Below are 21,075 nucleotides of genomic sequence, written 5' to 3'. Positions count from 1 at the left end.
CAAGAAAGGTCCTTGACATTTACTACTGAAACAATGCTTTGATGAGGGGAGGGGGTGGAATCTGCAGCACACCACTTCTCCTCAGATCAAAATGGACTGTTATGACCATCTTTACAGAAAAAAGCACCGGATTTACTTTCACACTTCCATTGTGGATCAATATTCTGAGGTACAAATGCCACTTGAATGCTGAAGTAGTTCAGCCCACACCTTTGCCACCAACAAAATGGCATAAACTAGCAACAAGGATAGCGGAGGAAATACGTCTTCTTGCAGTGCTGTAAAATTGTGCCGCCTTTGGTCTGAGAATTATTCTTATTGGCAATATATTCTCAACTCTCACCACTTATAGTAAAGGTAAAGGGACCTCTGACCATTAGGTCCAGTCGTGGCCGACTCTGGGGTTGCGGCGCTCATCTTGCTTTAATGGCCAAGGGAGCCGGCGTACAGCTTCTGGGTCATGTGGCCAGCATGACTAAGCCGCTTCTGGTGAACCAGAGCAGCACCCGGAAATGCTGTTTACCTTCCCACCGGAGGGGTACCTATTTATCTACTTGCACTTTGACGTGCTTTTGAACTGCTAGGTTGGCAGGAGCTAGGACCGAGCAATGGGAGCTCACCCCGTCTCAGGGATTCGAACCGCTGACCTTCTGATTCGTAAGTCCTAGGCTTTGTGGTTTAACCCATAGCACCACCCACGTCCCATTGAGCCAACCCAAATTATGAGCAGGACTTCCGGGTTAGCGCCATCAGCAGTGGCGGAATTCCTCTGACTGGGAGGAATTTGCTTCGTGGAAATTTGCCTGTCTTCAGGGGCAAAGGAAGGCATTGTGACATTCAGGGTGGGCGTCACTACGTAGGGCGCATGTGCGGCGTTGCTACTTATGATGCATGTGTCGTACATAGCAACACCGCACATGCGCTGTATAGCAGTTTGCAACCAGCGCCGCTCCAACGCTGTACGGACGGTTCCGGGATCCTCTGCTCGCGGCTGCAGCCACGAATGGATGATCCTCCATTCATGGCTGTAGCAGCAATGGAGGGATCCCAGCACCGTCCGTACAGTGCTGGAGTGGTGCCAGCAGCAAACCACTATATAGTGCATGTGAGTCTTTGCTATATACAGCGCATGCCACGCATACAGCAGTTTGCTGCCGGCGCCCAGATCCTCTGCTCATGGTTGCAGCTGCGAACGGAGGATTCTCCACATGCGGCTGCGCCAGCACAATGGCTGCTCACACTGCCGCGCGCCCCTGCGGGGGTGACTTCTTGTCACCCCCGCAGACATGGAACCCGGGGCGTACCGCCTCCCACCCCCCATTGCTATGCCACTGCCTGTCTTGGGAGACATTGGATGAGTACACCTTCAGCGATAAAGTCAAACTGTTGGAGAGTTACAGTGCCTGCTATGGCTGTAGAGATACAAACGACATCCTTTTGAGTGCAAGAGATGCCCCGCCCCAGTAGTAGAATAAGTTGCACCCAAGATGGACTACCACAGTGCACTCTACTTGGGGCTGCCCTTGAAGATTTTTGGAAGAAGAAGAAGAGTTTGGATTTGATATCCCACTTTATCACTACCCTAAGGAGTCTCAAAGCGGCTAACATTATCCTTTCCCTTCCTCCCCCACAACAAACACTCTGTGAGGTGAGTGAGGCTGAGAGACTTCAGAGAAGTGTGACTAGCCCAAGGTCACCCAGCAGCTGCATGTGGAGGAGCGGGGAAGCGACCCCGGTTCACCAGATTACGAGTCCACTGCTCTTAACCACTACACCACACTGGCTCTCAGTGTGTGTGATTATTAGTTAGATTATTAATTATTGGGGCTGCCCTTGAAGATTTTTGGAAGAAGAAGAAGAGTTTGGATTTGATATCCCACTTTATCACTACCCTAAGGAGTCTCAAAGCGGCTAACATTATCCTTTCCCTTCCTCCCCCACAACAAACACTCTGTGAGGTGAGTGAGGCTGAGAGACTTCAGAGAAGTGTGACTAGCCCAAGGTCACCCAGCAGCTGCATGTGGAGGAGCGGGGAAGCGAACCCAGTTCACCAGATTACGAGTCCACCACTCTTAGCCACTACACCACACTGTAGTTTGAGATACTAGGGAGATTTGCTTTGGAATCCCTGCTCAGTCACAAAACACAATGGGTGGTCTTAGGCAAATCACCAATTCTGAGTCTATCCTGCATCTCAGGGATATTTTTCAAGCATAAAACGAGTGCCAAGCTTCTTGGAACAGATAGGATATGAAAACAATACATGCAGTTTGTTTGGTAAGCCTATTCTGCTCCCTCTAGCTGGGAAGCACTGTGCTCATGAGCGCCACTTGTGGTCACCCAGGTGAGGTGCAGCAATGCCAGTCACATGCATCTGTGTCTTATCAACCTTTTAGCATGGCAGCACCATAACCTCTCTAGCTCTTGTGTCTCAAAAGGACCAATGTCCTAAAGGAAGATGCAGGTAATGACAACTCCATGGAAACCAAGGGTCAGAACAGATCATGGGAAAAGAAGGAGCAATTCAAATGAAGTGAGGGAGAAGGAGAAAAGAGTAGTTAACTCAAAGCTATCTTCCCAATCCCACTTCTTCGTGGAAAGGTGCTAGTTTTATTAATTACTTGTTTCCATCATTTTTAGCATCCAAGAACATCTGAAATTGTAATTCTATCTAAACTGACCCACAGTTTCCCTTTTCCTATTCCATGCTTCTAAGTAAGTGGTTGGAGGGGTGAAAAAATACACCACTTAATTTTTATAACCTTGATTGCAATGCACTACCCCACAAGAAAGAATCGTGGGAATGTTAAGATCTCTTAAGATCTCTGAGCCAGTGTGGAGTAGTGGTTAAGAGTGGTGGACTCATAATCTGGTGAACCGGGTTTGCGTCTCCACTCCTCCACATGCAGCTGCTGGGTGACCTTGGGCTAGTCACACTTCTTTGAAGTCTCTCTGCCCCACTCACCTCACAGAGTGTTTGTTGTGGGGGAGGAAAGGAAAGGAGAATGTTAGCCGCTTTGAGACTCCTTCGGGTAGTGATAAAGCGGGGTATCAAATCCAAACTCTTCTTCTTAAAGGGTCTTCAGATATCTTGTAAACAGTCTGTGTGGTTAGAGGTGCCAGGGATTGAAGGCGCATGCATATATTTCTATGAGACACCTTCCAGAATATAATTGTCAGCGCAAAGTCAAAGAAAAGAAGAGAGGTGAAAAACCAATGAGGCATTATATGGCAGTAGCCTCACATTTTTTAAAGATAGCAGGGTCCCTACAAACAGACAAGTAAGTGGTGTTTCATGGACTGAAGTCATATAGGCATCAGCAAATATATATGATGAGAAGGCAGTCTGATTATTTTAGAAATACGGGCTGCATTATATCAACCCTTAATAAGTCATGTTTTGAAACATTTTAGGGATTGCCTAGCTATGTATGGAAACAGAAAGGTTTTCTTTTCTTTGGGTTATGCCTGACTGACTGACTTAAATACCGAACCAGCTGCATGTGAACATGAGTAATTCTAAAGCTTGCAGCAAAGGGATGTAAAGTGAAAAACACTTGTCAGCTCTTCTTGCAAAATCTGTAAATTATAGCAATAATAAAATGATTTCTTAAGCATATTTTCCAGCTTAGTATTCACCACTGTTTTATTTGATGTGGCACTTCAAAATGCTCTTTCATTTCTGGATTAAAATAATAGGATAACAGCAGCTTTTGGCTACCTGACAAAATTTTAAATGTGCAACAGCCCGATTGATTGGTGCACTTGCCCCCATCTTTAATTCCAGGAAGAGTCAAGTCTTCCTTTTTCTTATGTTACAAGGATTTCCCCAACTCAACTAAATATAGTTAAGAGTATTCTGTTTGCTACTCTGAAGTAGTTGTAGCTCTGGTGCTGGTAATGTCAGTTTATTTAAATCAGTCTGCTCTCAAGAGTTGTATAACTGGGAGCCTAGGGACCCTTTAATACTGCAGTACCAGTGAAGTACCAGTACTGGCTGGTACTACAACATCCCTGGGATCCACATAAGCAGGTCCGAACTTTGCTTTGCAGAGGAGGAGTGGGGTGGGGGGGTCAAATAGTGTCTTGTGGTCATGCATTAAATGTCCTCATTTGTTAATACTTTTTTTCCTGAACATATGTAATATCTGCATTCATCAAGCAGAGCAGAGAGAACAAAAAAATTCAGGAGTGAAGTCCTTCCCCCCCAAAAAAAGCATAAACTACAATTAACAATGACAGCATGTAATAATTCAGTGTATGTCTTTAGCAAGAAAATAATATCTTTAGCAAGAAAATGAGAAGGGAGAATAGAATGAAGTCATTTCAGAAAATAAACTGTGAACGAAAGCCAAGCTGTCCAAGCCTTGAAAACAAAAACAAAGAACAGTCTTTGAAATTCTGTGGTGCAAGACCTCTGCAAGCTATTTCAGATTTTAGATCCAATGTTCGGCATGATCTTCTGCAATCTGAATATTTTATTAAGTGTGATCACCTTTGACACAAAAATCCACTTTGATCCTTCCAAACATTCACTTAGCTACTGACAGAAAGCTTTTTGAATATTAACTTGGTTGTAGACCATTTTTTTTAAAAAATATATTTTATTAAGGGTTTTCTTGTTTTACAGTGTAAGTGTAATGCCTCGTGTATTTTTTTCCCCCGTGTAACATTTTTACAAATCCATTTCATTTGTTGAGGCATTAGGGGGAGAAGAAAAAAGAAAAAAAAAAAAAAAGAAGAAAGGAGGGTGGAAGGAGGGGAGATGGATGGGGGTGGGGTGGGGTAGCGGTGTTTCTATTATGCTTAATGTATGTAGTTTGGTGTCAGCGTGCTTGTGTTGTTCACTTGTGTTCCTTTGGTGGTGAGAGAGGCTGGGGTTGGCCTAGGATGTGATTGTTTGTTTGTGATTGGCTGTGGTGATCTTTGTTTTCGTGTGTGAGTGAGGTGGGTGGGTGTTTTGGATCAAGTTAGCCATATTGATTTGTATGCTGTTGGTGGATTATTGTCATTGTCCTGTTGGGCTGTGTATGTGATAAAGGGGAGCCATACCGGGGTGAAGGTGTCTTCTTCTGTTTGTCCCCGTGTCAGTTTCAGTTTGTTAGTTAATTTTTCTAGTAGGGCTGTTTCCCATACTATTTGGTACCATTGGTCCATGCTTACTCCTGACAGGTCTCTCCAGTGTCTGGTTATGGTGTTTCTGGCTGCTGAAAGTAGGTGGGTTATGAGTTCTTTGTGGAGTAAATGGGCATTGTTGTCTTGGAAGATGTTTAGTAGGGCCAATTCTGGGGTGAAGTCTAATACTTGCTTTGTTATTTTACATATTTCTTGTATGGCTGTTGTCCAGAATAGTTGGATTTTGGGACACTCCCACCACATGTGGAGGTATGTGCCTGTGGAGGTGCACCCTCTCCAGCATTTTGGTGAGGTTCCTGGGTGTATTAGCGCTAGTTTCCTTGGTGTTAGGTACCACCTGTAGGTGAGTTTCAGTGTGAGTTCTTTTCTTTTCGTTGATATGGATTTAAAGGGGGTTTAGACCACATTCTGGTCCATTGAGTGGGGTTAATCTCATAGCCTATGTCATTCTCCCATTGTTTTTTGATTGCGTCTAGGGGATTTGCGGGATTTTGGAGTAGTATTTTGTATATTGCGGATACCGTCCCTTTACCATTTCCCTTTGTTGTTAGGAGGAGGTTTTCAAAGGTTGTCAGGGGCCTAGTTGCTGCTGATTTTACTGTTGGTTGTAGACCATTTGTTCAGCACTGATAGCGGCAGTAGAACACCTTAAAACTGATCTATAGCTGGGGCCCAAGGATCTAATTGCTGGTGTAGAAGTGGTGTAGGACCTCGATGAACCATCACTGGATTCCATAGGTGATCTACACATTTCAATTACATTTAATTAACAAGCTACCAATTCCTGTAGCTCACAGTGTTGCACCTCTCAGTGCTGTCTCCTTCCAACATTCAGAATTGCCAACAGAGAATACTTGCAATACCAATATGCATTTTCTCTTCTCTTCCTATTGGTTCAAATGGTCCAGGAACCCATACAGGATATCATTCTCTGACAATCTTTGAAAATTCCAGTATGCAGAAGCACAGTCCTAGAGAGAAAATTTGAGTGGGCATAATTATTTCCTAACCTTTATTAGGTTATTCTATTTAAGCCCTGCGGTTCAAGGTTTCAAGTAAGTGCCCTACAAAATAATAACCCACATTCTCAAAGCAACACAACTATTGGCACAAGGTGACTCCATACGTTTTGTAAGATTACTCTTAAATGGAAATTAATTTACTAAGTAGAAACTCTTAGGAAGGTTAGTTGAAGGAAAAGCGATTAAAAACAGAGAAATGTGTCAACATGGCGCTAAAAAAAAAAATGAAGATCCTTTTCTCTGAACATGAATGACTTTACAAATCTGAGAAATTTTCTTACTCCAATTACCGGTATATATTTTTAAAATTGTAATGATTGTATGGAGATTATTGCCCTGTTAAACCATGGCTAAGTGTTTACAGGGATGAACTAAAGCAAGCCTTGTTCTTACATGCCCCCCTCCAACTGCTGCCGCTTCTCAGCAAGAAGCACCTAGTTTTGAATGCCAAACCTTCCCAAACCATAAAGGTAAAGGTAAAGGGACCCCTGACCATTAGCTCCAGTCCTGACCGACTCTGGGGTTGCAGCGTTCATTTTGCTTTATTGGTCGAGGAAGCCGACGTTTGTCCGCAGACAGCTTCCAGGTCATGTGGCCATCATGACTCTGGCGAACCAGAGCAGCACACAGAAATGCCGTTTACCTTCCTGCCGGAGCGGTACATATTTATCTACTTGCACTTTGACATGCTTTCGAACTGCTAGGTGGGCAGGAGCTGGGACAGAGCAACGGGAGCTCATCCCGTTGCGGGGATTCAAACCGCTGACCTTCTGATCGGCAAGTCCTAGGCTCTGTGGTTTAACCCACAGTGCCACCCACATCCCTTTACCAAACCATAATTTGTATCAGATAGGTTAGTGGAAACAAACTTGCTTCAAACCATGGCTATGAGCAGAGAGCTTGTTTTTGCTAACCATGGTTAAGACTGACAGTAGTTTAGGGTTTGGGCCTGATGCTAAACAGTGGTAAATGTAAAACAAATGTGAAAGCTTCTGGTCTGCTCTGACTACACGAGAAAAAGTGAGAGGTTGGGAAGAGTCAGGGAGGAAAGCCAGAGGCAGCCATTTTTCCAGGACAGGTTTATTCACCTTTAGGCCTTTTCTGTACATCCTTGTTTATCCTGCTTCAAGTTGTCCATAATTTGAAATTTCTGCTTCTTTCCCAAAAAGTTTGTGCATATTGGTGCAATTAAATTTTTAATGTAACTCAACTGCATTACATTAGGTTTGTTTGTGGCACAAACTCTCCCGTAGACAATTAAAACAATATAGATAGTTGCTGCATTTGCAGAGTATAGACAAAAGCTCTTTTCTATCCTCTGCAGTTACACAGCTAGCAGAGGGAATTTATTTAGCTAACCAAGCGCAGCTCCAGAGCTGTGCTGACATAGGGATCTATGCAGGTGCAAAAACAAGAGGATAAATATATATAAGCAACAATAATGTCCAGCATCATTAGAAACAGACTCCAATGAAAACTAAATGCTTGCCAAATGGAAAAACAAATGCATTTTAAAGCATCTGATAAATTATTGCAGGCAGGGAGGAAAATAAAACTATTAAAATGTAATTCGGAATGTAATTAAAATGTACATTGTTGCAGACTACCAGTGCTAAATTGAGTAATTTAACTAAGGAAGCAAGTAAAGATGATGGATTTTTTTGTGGCATTCTCCCTTCAGTCTAAACATTAAGAAGTTCTTCTCTCAGTTACATTGATGTAATATGGAATACATATATTTAGCTAGCATTCCACAGGCAAAAAGCAACAACACCATGAAGCCAACCCACACCGTATTAATTGGTTTAAGATGCCTCATTATTTTCACATAAAGTATATTTTGGCATGCTTTTAGAAAACAATCTAGGGTAATCTCTTTACATCTTGCTCTGAAAAGCTGGTGGTTGCTAGAGCAAGTTCTCCAATAATATTAATATAGAGAACAGGGCCTCTCAACCATATTAACTCTTGCAGTGTCAGGGGAAATACTCTCTTTAACACCTTGCCATTACTCTGACCTCAATAGTGTGACCCATTTGATTCAGTGGCCCACTTCAGGCAATGATAACTCATTTTTTAAAAGCCAAGAGGAGGTAAGGTAAAGGTAGAGGACCCCATGGCAGTTAAGTTCAGTCGAAATCGACTATGGGGTTGTGGCATTCATCTCGCTTCAGGCCGAGGGAGCCGACATTTGTCCTTCGGACAACTTCCGGGTCATGTGGCCAGCATGACTAAATTGCTTCTGGTGCAACAGGACACCGTGACAAGTGCCAGAGTGCATGGAAACACCGTTTACCTTCCTGCCACAGTGGTACCTATTTATCTACTTGCGCTGGTGTGCTTTTGAACTGCTAGGTTGGCAGAAGCTGGGACAGAGCAATGGGAGCTCACCCCATCATTCAGACTCAAACTGCTGACCTTCCGATCGGCTTGGTGATTTAAACCACAGCGCCACCTGCTCTTATCCTTTTGCTCCTCCCTCCACAGCCTAATTAACTCTAGTTTCTTCTTTCATCAGAAAGACTAGTTCCAAAGCTGGTAACAATGGTTTTCTGGTAAGACTTTGGTTTGTTAGGGATGTCATGATTTAATCATGGCTCATGTGAACCGAGCTGTATCCTGTTCCTTTGCTCCGACAAAATGATCATTCGTACATTGGCTCGTTGAGATATTATAATCTAAAGCGAGCCACAGAGAGCCATTGCAAAGGTAAATGAATGTGTACATGAAACCACCATAAATTGATCACCACAGCGCATTTCCATCAGCAGTCCATTAAATCATAACTACATTTACAAGACCGTTTGTGGTTATTTTTAAAACATTTGCTCATTATGAACATCAAGGATACTTTAAAAATATAGCAATAACTATCTTTGAAGTCATGTTCATTCAGGGAGTGAGAAAGTATTTTGGCAGGGTTCCCAGAGCACTGAAGAGTTAGTTGGTGTGTAAGACATTGTCCCATGGGGAGAAATTGTAAGGCTGAATCACTGTGTTTTAATTCTTAGCGATTGTTCTTGCATGGTCAAGGGGACACATGGCAGTAGTGCTCCTATTTATTACTTACTGCTATAGCCATTGGCAGTGAGCCCATTTCCATTAGTCATCAATACTCAATGCTTTTAAGCTGTTATTTTAAGTCGAGTACCAACTTAACCAAACAATGAGTCTATACCAAGCCTCAACTGTAAATGGACTTAGCCAAAGTGGATGGTCACTGACTTGCTCAAAGAGATCTTTGAACAATTTAACGCCATGTCATTAAACTATGGAATTTGCAATCACAAGGTGATGTGATGGCATTTAAAGATAACTTTTAAAAGGGGGTATTAGAGTAATAAGTGAAAGATACATCTATCAACAGCTGCTAGTCATGGTAGCTATATACTACCTCTGGGAAAGAAGAGTTGGAGAGGGCTAGTACCCTTCTTGGCTTCCTTAGATACAGCTTGGTTAGCCACTGTTGGAGGATGGATGGCGGCTAACGGATTGAGGTTGAATCCTGACAAGACAGAAGTACTGGGGGGACAGGGGGCGGGCTGGTGTGGAGGACTCCCTGGTCCTGAATGGGGCAACTGTGCTCCTGAAGGACCAGGTGCGAAGCCTGGGAGTCATTTTGGACTCACAGCTGTCCATGGAGGGGCAGGTCAATTCTGTGTCCAGGGCAGCTGTTTACCAGCTCCATCTGGTACTCAGGCTGAGACCCTACCTGCCCACAGACTGTCTCGCCAGAGTGCTGCATGCTCTCGTTATCTCCCTCTTGGACTATTGCAATGCGCTCTATGTGGGGCTACCTTAAAAGGTGACCCAGAAACTACAACTAATCCAGAATGCGGCAGCTAGACTGGTGACTGGGAGCGGCCACCGAGATGACATAACACCGGTCTTGAAAGACCTACATTGGCTCCCAGTACGTTTCCGAGCACAATTCAAAGTGTTGGTGCTGACCTTTAAAGCCCTAAACGGCCTCGGTCCAGTATACCTGAAGGAGCGTCTCCACCCCCATTGTTCAACCCAGACACTGAGGTCCAGCTCCGAGGGCCTTCTGGTGATTCCCTTACTGCGAAAAGTGAGGTTACAGGGAACCAGGCAGAGGGCCTTCTTGGTTGTGGTGCCCGCCCTGTGGAACACCTTCCCATCAGATGTGAAGAAAATAAACAATTATCTGACTTTTAGAAGACATCTGAAGACAGCCCTGTTTAGGGAAGTTTTAAATGACTGATGTTTTAATGTATTTTTAACCTTCTGTTGGAAGCTGCCCAGAGTGGCTGGGGAAGCCCAGCCAGAAGGGCAGGGTATAAATAAATTATTATTATTATTATTATTATTATTATTATTATCCATGTAAGAAGGAGGGTGCTTGATGAAACAGGGTTTGGTGTCATCCAGAAAGCATGTGTTATGTCCAAGACAGGCAACTATTGTAACGACATAAAATACATTAAATACTGAAACATTTCTGATTAGCTAGGAACATATTTCTTATATAAGGCTCGATTATGAAACCCATTTCTTGATTTTGGAAAAGTAGCAGTTCTAGTCTGCTGTGCTGTGGATTTTATTAAAGTGTAAAGTGAAGAAGGGGAAAAAAAGAGAGCAATGCTTTTGACTGACTGTAACTCTCTCAGAAATCTTAAGTAGAAAGCAAAAAACAACAAAGCCTCAAAACACTTCTGAAAAATAGGGAAGTGTCATAATATAATAAATTTGCTGCTACGTTTGGTTAAAACCTTCAGCAACACAAAAGCCCGTGTAGTTTTTTCTTCTTAAGACATCTTCTGAAATAGGTGAACAATATGTTATACTATATTTCCATCTAACAGAAAATTGAGGTGGCTGAATCCTGATAGGTTAGGAAGGGCCAGTGAGAAATAAGAGGGGAGTAATTAGAAAGTTTGGATAATGACATGCAGAAGTACAAAACATTTTTTAAAACCCAGATACCCAATTAGGACCGAACATTCTTAGCAGCACTTAGAAGCCATGAATTACTAAGTGTCAGCTGGAAAAGGAAATCAGAAATGGAGAAGCTTAAACTTTCCAGCTTGAACCCCTTAGAATTTATAGTATGCTGGAGAAAAGCATGGTTAGCTTGCTCTGAATCTGAACAGAGGCACTTTATTGGCATTTGATGGTGCACTGAGAAATTTTGGTGCAGATTCCATTTATTCCAAATAGTGCAGGAACCATAACTGAACATGAGCCACAGCTGATAAAGTGAAACTCTACAGTTGTTCTTTCTTGACACATTTATTTCTGAAGAAAGATGGTACTGCCTTTTGCTGTTTTAGATGTCAGTAGAACATAGGACCAGACATATCATTTAGTTTTAATTTTATTTCCAAATTTGATGAGAGCCCAACCAAGCAGTGTTTTTGAGCCTTAAAAAGAGTGGTGTTTTACCTGAAGCACACACTGCATTACAGGTTACATTTTAGGGAGCACAATGACACGGGTTTTGATATCTTTTGTGCCGCATCTCATGTGTCTTAGCAATTCAAATATAAAGGTGTGTCCGGTTTTGTTTACAGATACAATGAAGGCCCATTTGAGTGGAATGTGGGAATGTTCAGGGATGCAGGAGAGGATATATTGTCTGATTATATCCTTATTCAACTTGTGTTAACAAGTTCCACAATATCAGCAGAGTAACATTCCCCTTTATTTTAAGTTTGCAACGGCTGTGTTTGCTCAGGCTCGCTAAAGCCTCTATAATAACTGTTCTGGTATTTTCCCTTTATTCCCTCATAAAATAGAAGAGACGACACAGTTTTTTACAAAAGTATAAAAAGAGTTTACTCACATTCTGTTCACAATCAGATCCCAGAAGGCAGACTTAGCTTAATGAAGTAACATAGACTTCGAATCTATCCCTTTGTCCTCTCTTGGCTGCAAGCCAACAGGGCATCTTTGGCTCAGTAGATATTGTTTCTTCAATGCATGTGGTGAAAGAGAGAGAGATGGCTGCCCTGCCTTGTGCTTTTGTCATTACCTGCACAGGTGAGGCCACACCCACCTCTAGTCACATGCAGAGGAAGTCTGTCCCAGGCCAGAAGGAAACAGGAAGTTTACCTGCTGGCTGGACAAACATCCCTCCCCATGTGTAAACATGTTCACTCTAGGAATATTGTACTTGACTGCTCTTGTGTTTCACATTCCACATGGAAATCGTGCAGACAGAACATAATTTGTCTGTCAGACACGGAAAGCGAGCTTTGTGCATGCTCTCAAGCTATCGGAGACATAGAATGGTTTTTGCAGTTGTTTGTGGACCTAAAAATAAAAGTAAAATTCCCAGTACCCATGCCCATTGATTCCCAGAGTGGGACAGCCATTTTGACATTGGAGAGCAATACACGACGTACTAGAACATTACGGTTACGTTTGGAGTTTGCAAAACAAATGTTTAACCATAAAATAGTTAATTTTGAATACATAGCTAGGTAAAGGTAAAGGGACCCCTGACCGTTAGGTCCAGTCGCAGACGACTCTGGGGTTGCGGTGCTCATCTCGCTTTATTGGCCGAGGGAGCCCGAGTACAGCTTCCGGGTCATGTGGCCAGCATGACTAAGCCGCTTCTGGCAAACCAGAGCAGCGCACAGAAACGCCATTTACCTTCCCGCTGGAATGGTACCTGTTTATCTACTTGCACATGGATGTGCTTTCGAACTGCTAGGTTGGCAGGAGCAGGGACCAAGCAATGGGAGCTCACTCCGTCGCGGGGATTCGAACCGCCGACCTTCTGATCAACAAGTCCTAGGCTCTGTGGTTTAACCCACAGCGCCAGCCACGTCCTAATACATAGCTAGACTAGAGCAAATTGCTGATATCTTCAAAAGGCTTTGCCAACAGGTATGCATCTTAAACATACACGGGAAATGCTAGATGTTTCTGCTACGCATCACTGACCAGCAGGGGGTTGCTGGTTTTTCTTTATCTTAAAGTGGTCAATAATGCTACTCAGAACCCAGGTTGGTTTCAGAGGTGTATGCTTGCAGTTTGACCTGCTTAGCTGCACATCCGTGGTCTCTCGACTTTTTGCCTAATTAAAAGGGAAGTTACTTTCTGCACTGGGTGCGGGAAGGGATGTGATGTGATAATTGGTTAATTGAAACTATATTTAGTTTGATCAAATGTCTTGTAAGTTGCTGGTGAGGAGGAGTGTTGGCTTGCAGCGTTTGGTGGTTATGTTTTCAAAAATAAAACTTAAGAAAAGATATTGTGGACAGCTTTTAATTTTTACGCTCCATTCAGTACGCACACTCTGTGTTGATGAAGAAGTTCAACAGGGACACCAGATTACCTAATATGACTAATAAAACATTCACAAAGCGACTGTTGATGTATACTCTTCATTCACCCATTGCCTTCCTCTCTGTTTTCATCATCAAGCACAAGCACTTATTTCAGTCTTTCTCAACCTGTGGGTCCCCAGATGTTGTTGAACTACAACTCCCATCACCCCTAGCTAGCAAGGCCAGAGCTCTGGGATGATGAGAGTTGTAGTCCAACAACATCTGGGGACCCACAGGTTGAGAACCGCATTGCTACATATGTAGATGAGATTTTGCTTTTTATTTAGAAGTGTTTTCCTCTTCCATCAGACCAATGGGGATAGCTAGAAGGCAATGCCTTTGTGGTTTAATATACATATACTTTACTGCATCCTGTAGTGGTTTGGAGAATACTGCCATCAACTGTTTTTGTCATCATCTTACTGATAAAAGCAGCATTTATACCTAACTTCGAGCTATCGATTAATATTTTTTAAAAATAATATTTATTCAAAATTTTAAAGGTTACAAAAAGAAAAAAGAGAAAAAATAAAAATAAAAAAGACAGAAAAAATACAATCAATTAAAAAAAAGAACAAATCGAACCTTTACATAGCTTTCTTTCCTTTACTTATTTCCTTGACCTCCTCACACCTCCCATTTTTGTATTCTAATTCAAATTGTTATTTCAGCAAATCCTTCCAACCTTGTTTTTATCTTAATAATTTGTCTTAATATACTATAATTTTACATTCTCTCTTTCACCAACTCATTTTTACTTAATCCTTTATATCATTTCTACTAAAACCACGTAATTTTCTTTCCCAACATCTTTCTAACAATCCTTAATTTTGCAATATTTTTGAAGATAAACTTTAATTTTTTTCCAATCTTCTTCCACCGACTCTTCTCCTTGGTCCCGGATTCTGCCAGTCATCTCAGCCAGTTCCATGTATTCCATCACCTTCATCTGCCATTCTTCCCGGGTGGGCAGATCTTGTGTCTTCCAATACTTTGCAATGAGTATTCTTGCTGCTGTTGTGGCGTACATAAAAAAAGTTCACTTTTTTATGAGCTATCGATTAAATTTAAACCAGACCAATTGAAACTGGATCACTCATAGATGTTAAAGACTCCCAAATCCTGCTGATAAAGGGATTGTGCACTTGCCATTTAACTTGCTCTGTCTTCTTTTGCCCTGAGGGAGGGAAAGTGGAGTTTTTAGAATTCTGCCTTGCTTGGAATAACAGGAAAGGAAAAGAAGTGAAAAGGGCACAGGCTCCATTTCCTCCAAGGCAGCTGAGTGAATCAATAGCAATGGAGCTGAGTGTCCATTTCACTTACTTTTTTGCCTTTTCCTGCCATGCCAGGGTAGAGAAGAGGTAAACTAATGAGCTCTGGTAATCTAATGTGCTTCAGAATTTGGGTTATCTGATCTCATTGCCTGGGATCAGAAGAGCTGCTGCATTTGGATGCTGCTTTCAGTTTTAAATGTGCTTTGCATTTTGGAATAAAAGACAGCTGTTCCTACAAGCCCCTTGGGCATGCAAAATGAATCACATGGTTTTTGTACCTCAGTCATAATGTTTTGTACAATAGCTTCTTATTGTATTCCTATTTGCTCCTTAACCTCATCCTTTTTTTCTATGCGAAACTGAAGCTTTTTAAATCTGCAGGTTCACTCACAAAATAGATTTTCTTTGAAGTACAAATGGCAATTACTGCTTATTAGAGGCTGCAGGTTCCTATAAATTTATGGGAAAAAACAAATCCTTAGGGTGGTATCCGATTAAGTCAAACTCAAGAGTAGGCCCACTGAAAACAATTGACAAGTTGCTTACATTCATTGATATCAACTGAGTATGCCTAACATTGGATATCACCCATATATATATATACATTAAGTACAAATTAGAAAGCATACATATTTACAACAAAAGAAAATACAAAAGAAAAAGAAAATACATATAACCAAGAAAAGAAATTAGAGAATACTTTGTCTCTTTTCATATTTACAGTTATTTATACCTCTATAAAATGCTATTCACAATGAAGGAGTGAAATGAAAGATAAGATATCAGAAAAAAGGAAAAAAGAATAAAGAAAAAATAAAGAAGTAAAAGAAAAAGATCATAGGTGGAAATTTTTAAAAGTAGATAAATATTCAGTATACATAGCCATTTGCCAACTATATTTATAGTCAATTGTATAATTTCATCTTGTCCTTATCTACCTTAAATTAAGTATGTCTTTTTAATAAAACTTTATTTTTATGGCTAGATCATCATACACAGGAACATATACATTTTACTAGCCTTTTCTCCAGTACATTTCTGGTGCCCTCTAGAGTTCTGGTCCAAATCATAAGGAGGACAAGCTGGTTGGAGAAGACTGCCTCACACAAAGTTAGTCCATTGGTCTCTACAGCTCAGTAATTGTTTTTACCAACCAACTTTGCCCGAAACCCAAGATGAAGACTCAGCAACGGGTACTGGTAGGAAGGCTATATTTATTCAAACATAACAAGTGAAATGTGTAAAAGTCTCAAACACATGTGTGGGCAGGTAAAACTTAACAGGCAGTTATAAAATATCCTGCCTGAGGCTGTGGGCCAAACCACACTAGATGAATGCCATCACCCAAGCTAGTGCGATGGAAGTCAAACCATAATGGGAAACCATGCGGGTGCCATATAGCAGATGCCAGCAAAGTATCCTGCCCAATGTTCAGCAGGTGGCACTTACCAGGCCCCAAGCACAGGAAACCAAGCAGCCCACCAAGTCTGATGACGAAAGGAGGTGGTTGGTGAATAATAATAATAATAATTTTTATTTATACCCTGCCCTCCCCGGCCAGAGCCGGGCTCAGGGCGGCTAACACCAGTAAAATTACAGTAAAAACGTAATAGGGAAAAAAACACAATTTAAAATACAGGTTTAAATGCAATTTAAAATGCAGCCTCATTTTAAAAGTAGCCCATATCTCAAAACCATAAGGGGAGGGAAGCATAGGGGTCAGACTGAGTCCAAACCAAAGGCCAGGCGGAACAGCTCTGTCTTGCAGACCCTGCGGAAAGATGTCAAATCCCACAGGGCCCTGGTCTCTTGTGACAAAGCGTTCCACCAAGTCGGGGCCAGTACTGAAAAGACCCTGGCCCTAGTTGAGACCAATCTAACCACCTTGTGACTTGGGACCTCCAAAATGTTGTCATTTGTGGACCTTAAGGTCCTCCGTGGGCCATACCAGGAGAGGCGGTCCCGTAGGTATGTGGGTCCTAGGCCGCATAGGGCTTTAAAGGTAGAAACCAGCACCTTAAACCTGACCCTGTACTCCACCGGGAGCCAGTGCAGTTGGTGTAAAGCACTGGATTAAGTTCCTTCTTCCCAGCTTGCCTCTAGGCACTGCCCATCTACCTGTCTGAGCTGAATGCCAACCAGCAACCCATGTCACCACAAGCCCATCAAATTAAGAGCAGTAGAATATTAAGGCAAAATTGGGCATGTAAAAAATGTACCCTAAAACTTCCTACAGCTCGCTCCACCAATGGCCACATAATGAAACCCTCATTCCCATCCTCTCAGAGTTGTGTGAGGCTTCAACTCCATATATGGTATACCTGTAACATTTATACAGTTTAATAGAATGCACAGAGTAGTAAATCATCTACAGATACTCCATATTTGAAGAAAAATGTTAGGGTAACCTCCAACAACAACAAATCTGAATTGTTGAAAGCTTACCCGGTGATTAAAATACAACCATGCTCAGCCAAATGATTGTGAAACATAGAAGCCACTTGTCTCCATCTATACACTTATGAGGAAACAAATTACTCCATATATTCTTGGTATGCAGATTATTATGAAATGTAAAGTTCAAATTACCCAGTGTCAGGAGTAATTACTATATATAAGATGCTCAGCTAACAATCATTTTAAACCAAAAGCCTCAGTTATAAAGTACCAGTATATTAAGACATGAAGATAACTAATAATCACACACACTGAGAGCCAGTGTGGTGTAGTGGTTAAGAGCAGTGGACTCGTAATCTGGTGAACCGGGTTCGCTTCCCCGTTCCTCCACATGCAGCTGCTGGGTGACCTTGGGCTAGTCACACTTCTCTGAAGTCTCTCAGTCCCACTTACATCACAGAGTGTTTGTTGTGGGGGAGGAAGGGAAAGGAGATTGTTAGCTGCTTTGAGACTCCTTAAGGGGAGTGAAAGGCAGGATATCAAATCCAAACTCTTCTTCTTCTGCTTAATTGATATGATGTATCCTGAGTGGTTTGTCACTTGCTGGGCAGATGTGAGCCGCAAAGGGGACTGGCCGATTAATGTTAGTAGATTCAGACTCTAAGTGATTGGTTCAAACTGTTATAATTTTCATGTCAATTTTAATTTCTTTTCTTCTCGTCAATTTGTTTTTATTGAAAGATTTTCATGGCTAACAAAGGTGCACAGAACGTCTCTGTTTTCAATTCAGAGTGCTTTCTATGGGTCAGTTACATTCAGCGTGAGACACTGCTGTCATAGACATTATTACTATTATCTAAGCCACTGCGTCTCTCACAGGAGAGACATGTGGCTAGGGCACGCCGCAGGCCCCGCGGTGAGTGCCGCTGGCATTTTGTCACCCCCCTCAGTGGTGACACCCAGGGCAGACCACACCCACCACACACCCCTTGCTCTGCCCCTGGCTCCCCTCAATTACAGTCTTGCTTTTAAGATCTTGTGTTTCCCACACTTCTCTCCGTAAGCGATTAGGGCAGCTCCCTGTTGAACTGCACAGAACTGTGGCTGTCTCCTCCAATGTTGACCTGACCATCTCATTTGAAGTAGGACAAGGAGGGGAGGGGACTGTAAATGCTGTCACGCCGCGCAAACAGAAAGTAGAATTCCAGCCCACAAATTCCAACCGGATCATTCTCTTTTCTCCCTGAGCATATGTCAATACGCAGCACAACAGAGCAGGGAAAGCTAAATAAATAAGTGTGACATGAGGTTTTAGTACAATAACAGCAAGGGAGGAGGCAGGGCACTTCAATTAATAATGGAGCGCAGAGTTCCTGATAGAGCCGTTCTTTAATAATGTTTAAAAGAGGTACAAGGAGCCCTGGGAGAAGCTTTAGAGATAACTGCAATGGGCATTTTGCCCAGTAGTGCCCAGGGGGCACAGCTCCTCCTGCAGAATAAGTTCAAAAAGGAAATGGAAATTGCTTCCTTTGACGAGAATGGGTATCTTTTGAAGCAAGGTTTCAGCCGGCCCTGACGCAGGAATAAAGGTGGCCTGATACCCCACAATACTGAGAAAAGGAGCAGGCAAATTTCCACTTTTCAGAGTTCTCAGGATAGGGGTTGTGCCTGTTGGCGATTTGATGGAGATTTAGGCTGCCACACTGAATCTTCTGTAAAAGTTTGTTTGAACTAGATGGACGCTCAATAAAAATTAGCTGCTTCTTCCATACACTCGCAATGTTTCTCCTTTTTTCCAGCGTAACTATGATGACAAAAACTTCTCTGAATATAATTGCATTTGGAGGTAAGCAAAATTTAAAGAAAAGAAAACCAGTTCATGTTATATGTTAAAATGAACAACCCTGTAATGAAAAGAGAATTACAGTAGTACCTTGGTTTGCATATGTCTTGGTTTGCATATGTTTTGGATTACAAACACGTTTAACCCGGAAGTGCGTGAACCGGTTTGCAACCTTTTTTTGGATTACAACCCTTTTTTTTTTATTACAAACAATTTTTGGGGGGAGGCCCCATTGGCAAAAGTGCGCCTTGGGTTACAACCTGTTTTCGTTTACAAACGGACCTCCGGAATGGATTATGAGTGTAAACCAAGGTACCACTGTACTAAATTGTGGTGGGAAATCAAATCACAAGTAAATAGCAGTTGGAGGTTACATATTTTAAGCAGTATACCTGTTGACTGGTTCGTATCTTATAAGGAAGTTCAGTTTATAAATCTTTAAATAAATAACTACAGTGGGAACATATTTAAGCAGTTGTCATAATGGTTAGAGTGCCAGCCTGGGAGATCTAGGAGTTCAAACTTCACTTGGCCATGAAACTCACTGGGTGGCTGAGGGCCAGTCATTTTCGCTTAGCCTGAACTATCTCACAGGGTTGTTATGAGAAATAAATGGCAAGAGAGAGAGCCATGTACACTACCTTGTGCTTTTTGGAAGAAATGAGGGATAAAAGTACATTAAAACAAATAAATGTATCTTAACAGTAACTTTGCCAGAGTTCTAGTCTCAAAAATCTCAGGTTTATTTTTTTATCTTGCCTAGCCTAGAAGGGCTGGTTCCAGGTTGAGTTCTGGCTCAGCATTTTCTAAAGACAAGCAAAGGCCCAGCACCTGAACAGTAATACACATTCTCTCCAACTCTGAGCACAGTACTTACTATTTAAATTCCCCTCGCCACTATTGCTTGGATAAGTTCAAGTCACTGCAGCCTAAGAAAGTTGGAGAGCGCTGTCTGTCATCTGTTTGCTTGCCCATTTTCCATTGTGTCTAATAACATCTGAGGGGGATTTGTTGTTGTTGTTTAGTCGTTTAGTTGTGTCCAACTCTTCGTGACCCTATGGACCAGAGCACACCAGGCACTCCTGACTTCCACTGCCTCCAGCAGTTTGGTCAAACTCATGCTGGTAGCTTTGAGAACAGTGTCCCACCATTTCATTCTCTGTTGTCCCCTTCTCCTTGTGCCCTCCATCTTTCCCAACATCAGGGTCTTTTCCAGGGAGTCTTCTCTTCTCATGAGGTGGCCACAGTATTGGAGCCTCAGCTTCACATTCTGTCCTTCCAGTGAGCACTCAGGGCTGATTTCCTTCAGAATGGATAGGTTTGTTCTTCTTGCAGTCCATGTGACTCTCAAGAGTCTCCTCCAGCACCATAATTCAAAAGCATCAATTCTTCAGCGATCAGCCTTCTTTATGGTCCAGCTCTCACTTCCATACATCAGCTGAATCTTTGAATGTTAAAAGAGAGAGTGGTCCAGCCATTCTGACAAAAATGTGTTTTCAGACACATCTCTCTCTCTCTCTCTCTCTCTCTCTCTCTCTCTCTCTCTCTCTCTCTCTCAGTGCGACTCATAGTTTGCACAGTTTTCCATTTCCTTTACCTGAGATGCTATGTTTGTTTTTTCATGGCAAACCATCTGTATTCAGAAGTTCAGAATATTGTTGGATTCAGTATATATTTGTGTGTCATTATGCAAGTGAGATTGGACATTAGTACTGACGCAGCTCCCCAGCTTGTAACCAAGATGGAATATTTCACATTTGACTGTATAAATGGAATTCCAATCATACCCTATATAGGTCATGTTCTATGGTGGAGGTTTGCACAGAAACCCCATTATTTGTGCCCTACTATTAACATATCACCTTGTGTCACAGAGTGGCATTTCTTTCAGTGCTTGCTCTTGATACCAGCTATCCTTGTAAATGTACTGTAGCTTTCACCCTATCCAGATCACGTTTCACAAGTCAGCCTGCATTTCCACGTCAAAATTGAGATAAAATCTGTTCGCCAAAGGTATATAATTTACATTCCTTTTGTCTTCTTTTGATTGCATTATGTAGAACACCATGGACACAGTGTTATGTACACACATAATAAAATTACTA

At 42.2% G+C, this 21,075-nt stretch overlaps 1 protein-coding gene across 10 annotated transcripts in view; it reads left to right on the top strand.

Annotated features, from left to right (window-relative positions):
- TAFA5 (TAFA chemokine like family member 5) overlaps positions 1-21,075 on the top strand; it is a 348,113-nt gene that overhangs the window by 300,603 nt on the left and 26,435 nt on the right. For 6 of the 10 annotated variants that reach the window (XR_014160512.1, XR_014160513.1, XR_014160515.1 and 3 more), the window contains one exon: positions 18,927-18,973. The exons of the other annotated variants lie outside the window; for them this stretch is intronic. Coding sequence is in view for 1 of the 6 variants with exons in the window: in XM_081878134.1 (XP_081734260.1) it covers positions 18,927-18,973 (47 nt within the window). In the remaining 5 variants the exon portion in view is untranslated. The remainder of the gene's footprint in view (positions 1-18,926; positions 18,974-21,075) is intronic. 10 annotated transcript variants of the gene reach the window in all.

Source organism: Podarcis erhardii, assembly GCF_964252035.2.
Source record: "Podarcis erhardii genome assembly, chromosome: 10".
Taxonomy (NCBI): domain Eukaryota; kingdom Metazoa; phylum Chordata; class Lepidosauria; order Squamata; family Lacertidae; genus Podarcis; species Podarcis erhardii.
This window is presented reverse-complemented; position numbering and strand designations above follow the sequence as displayed.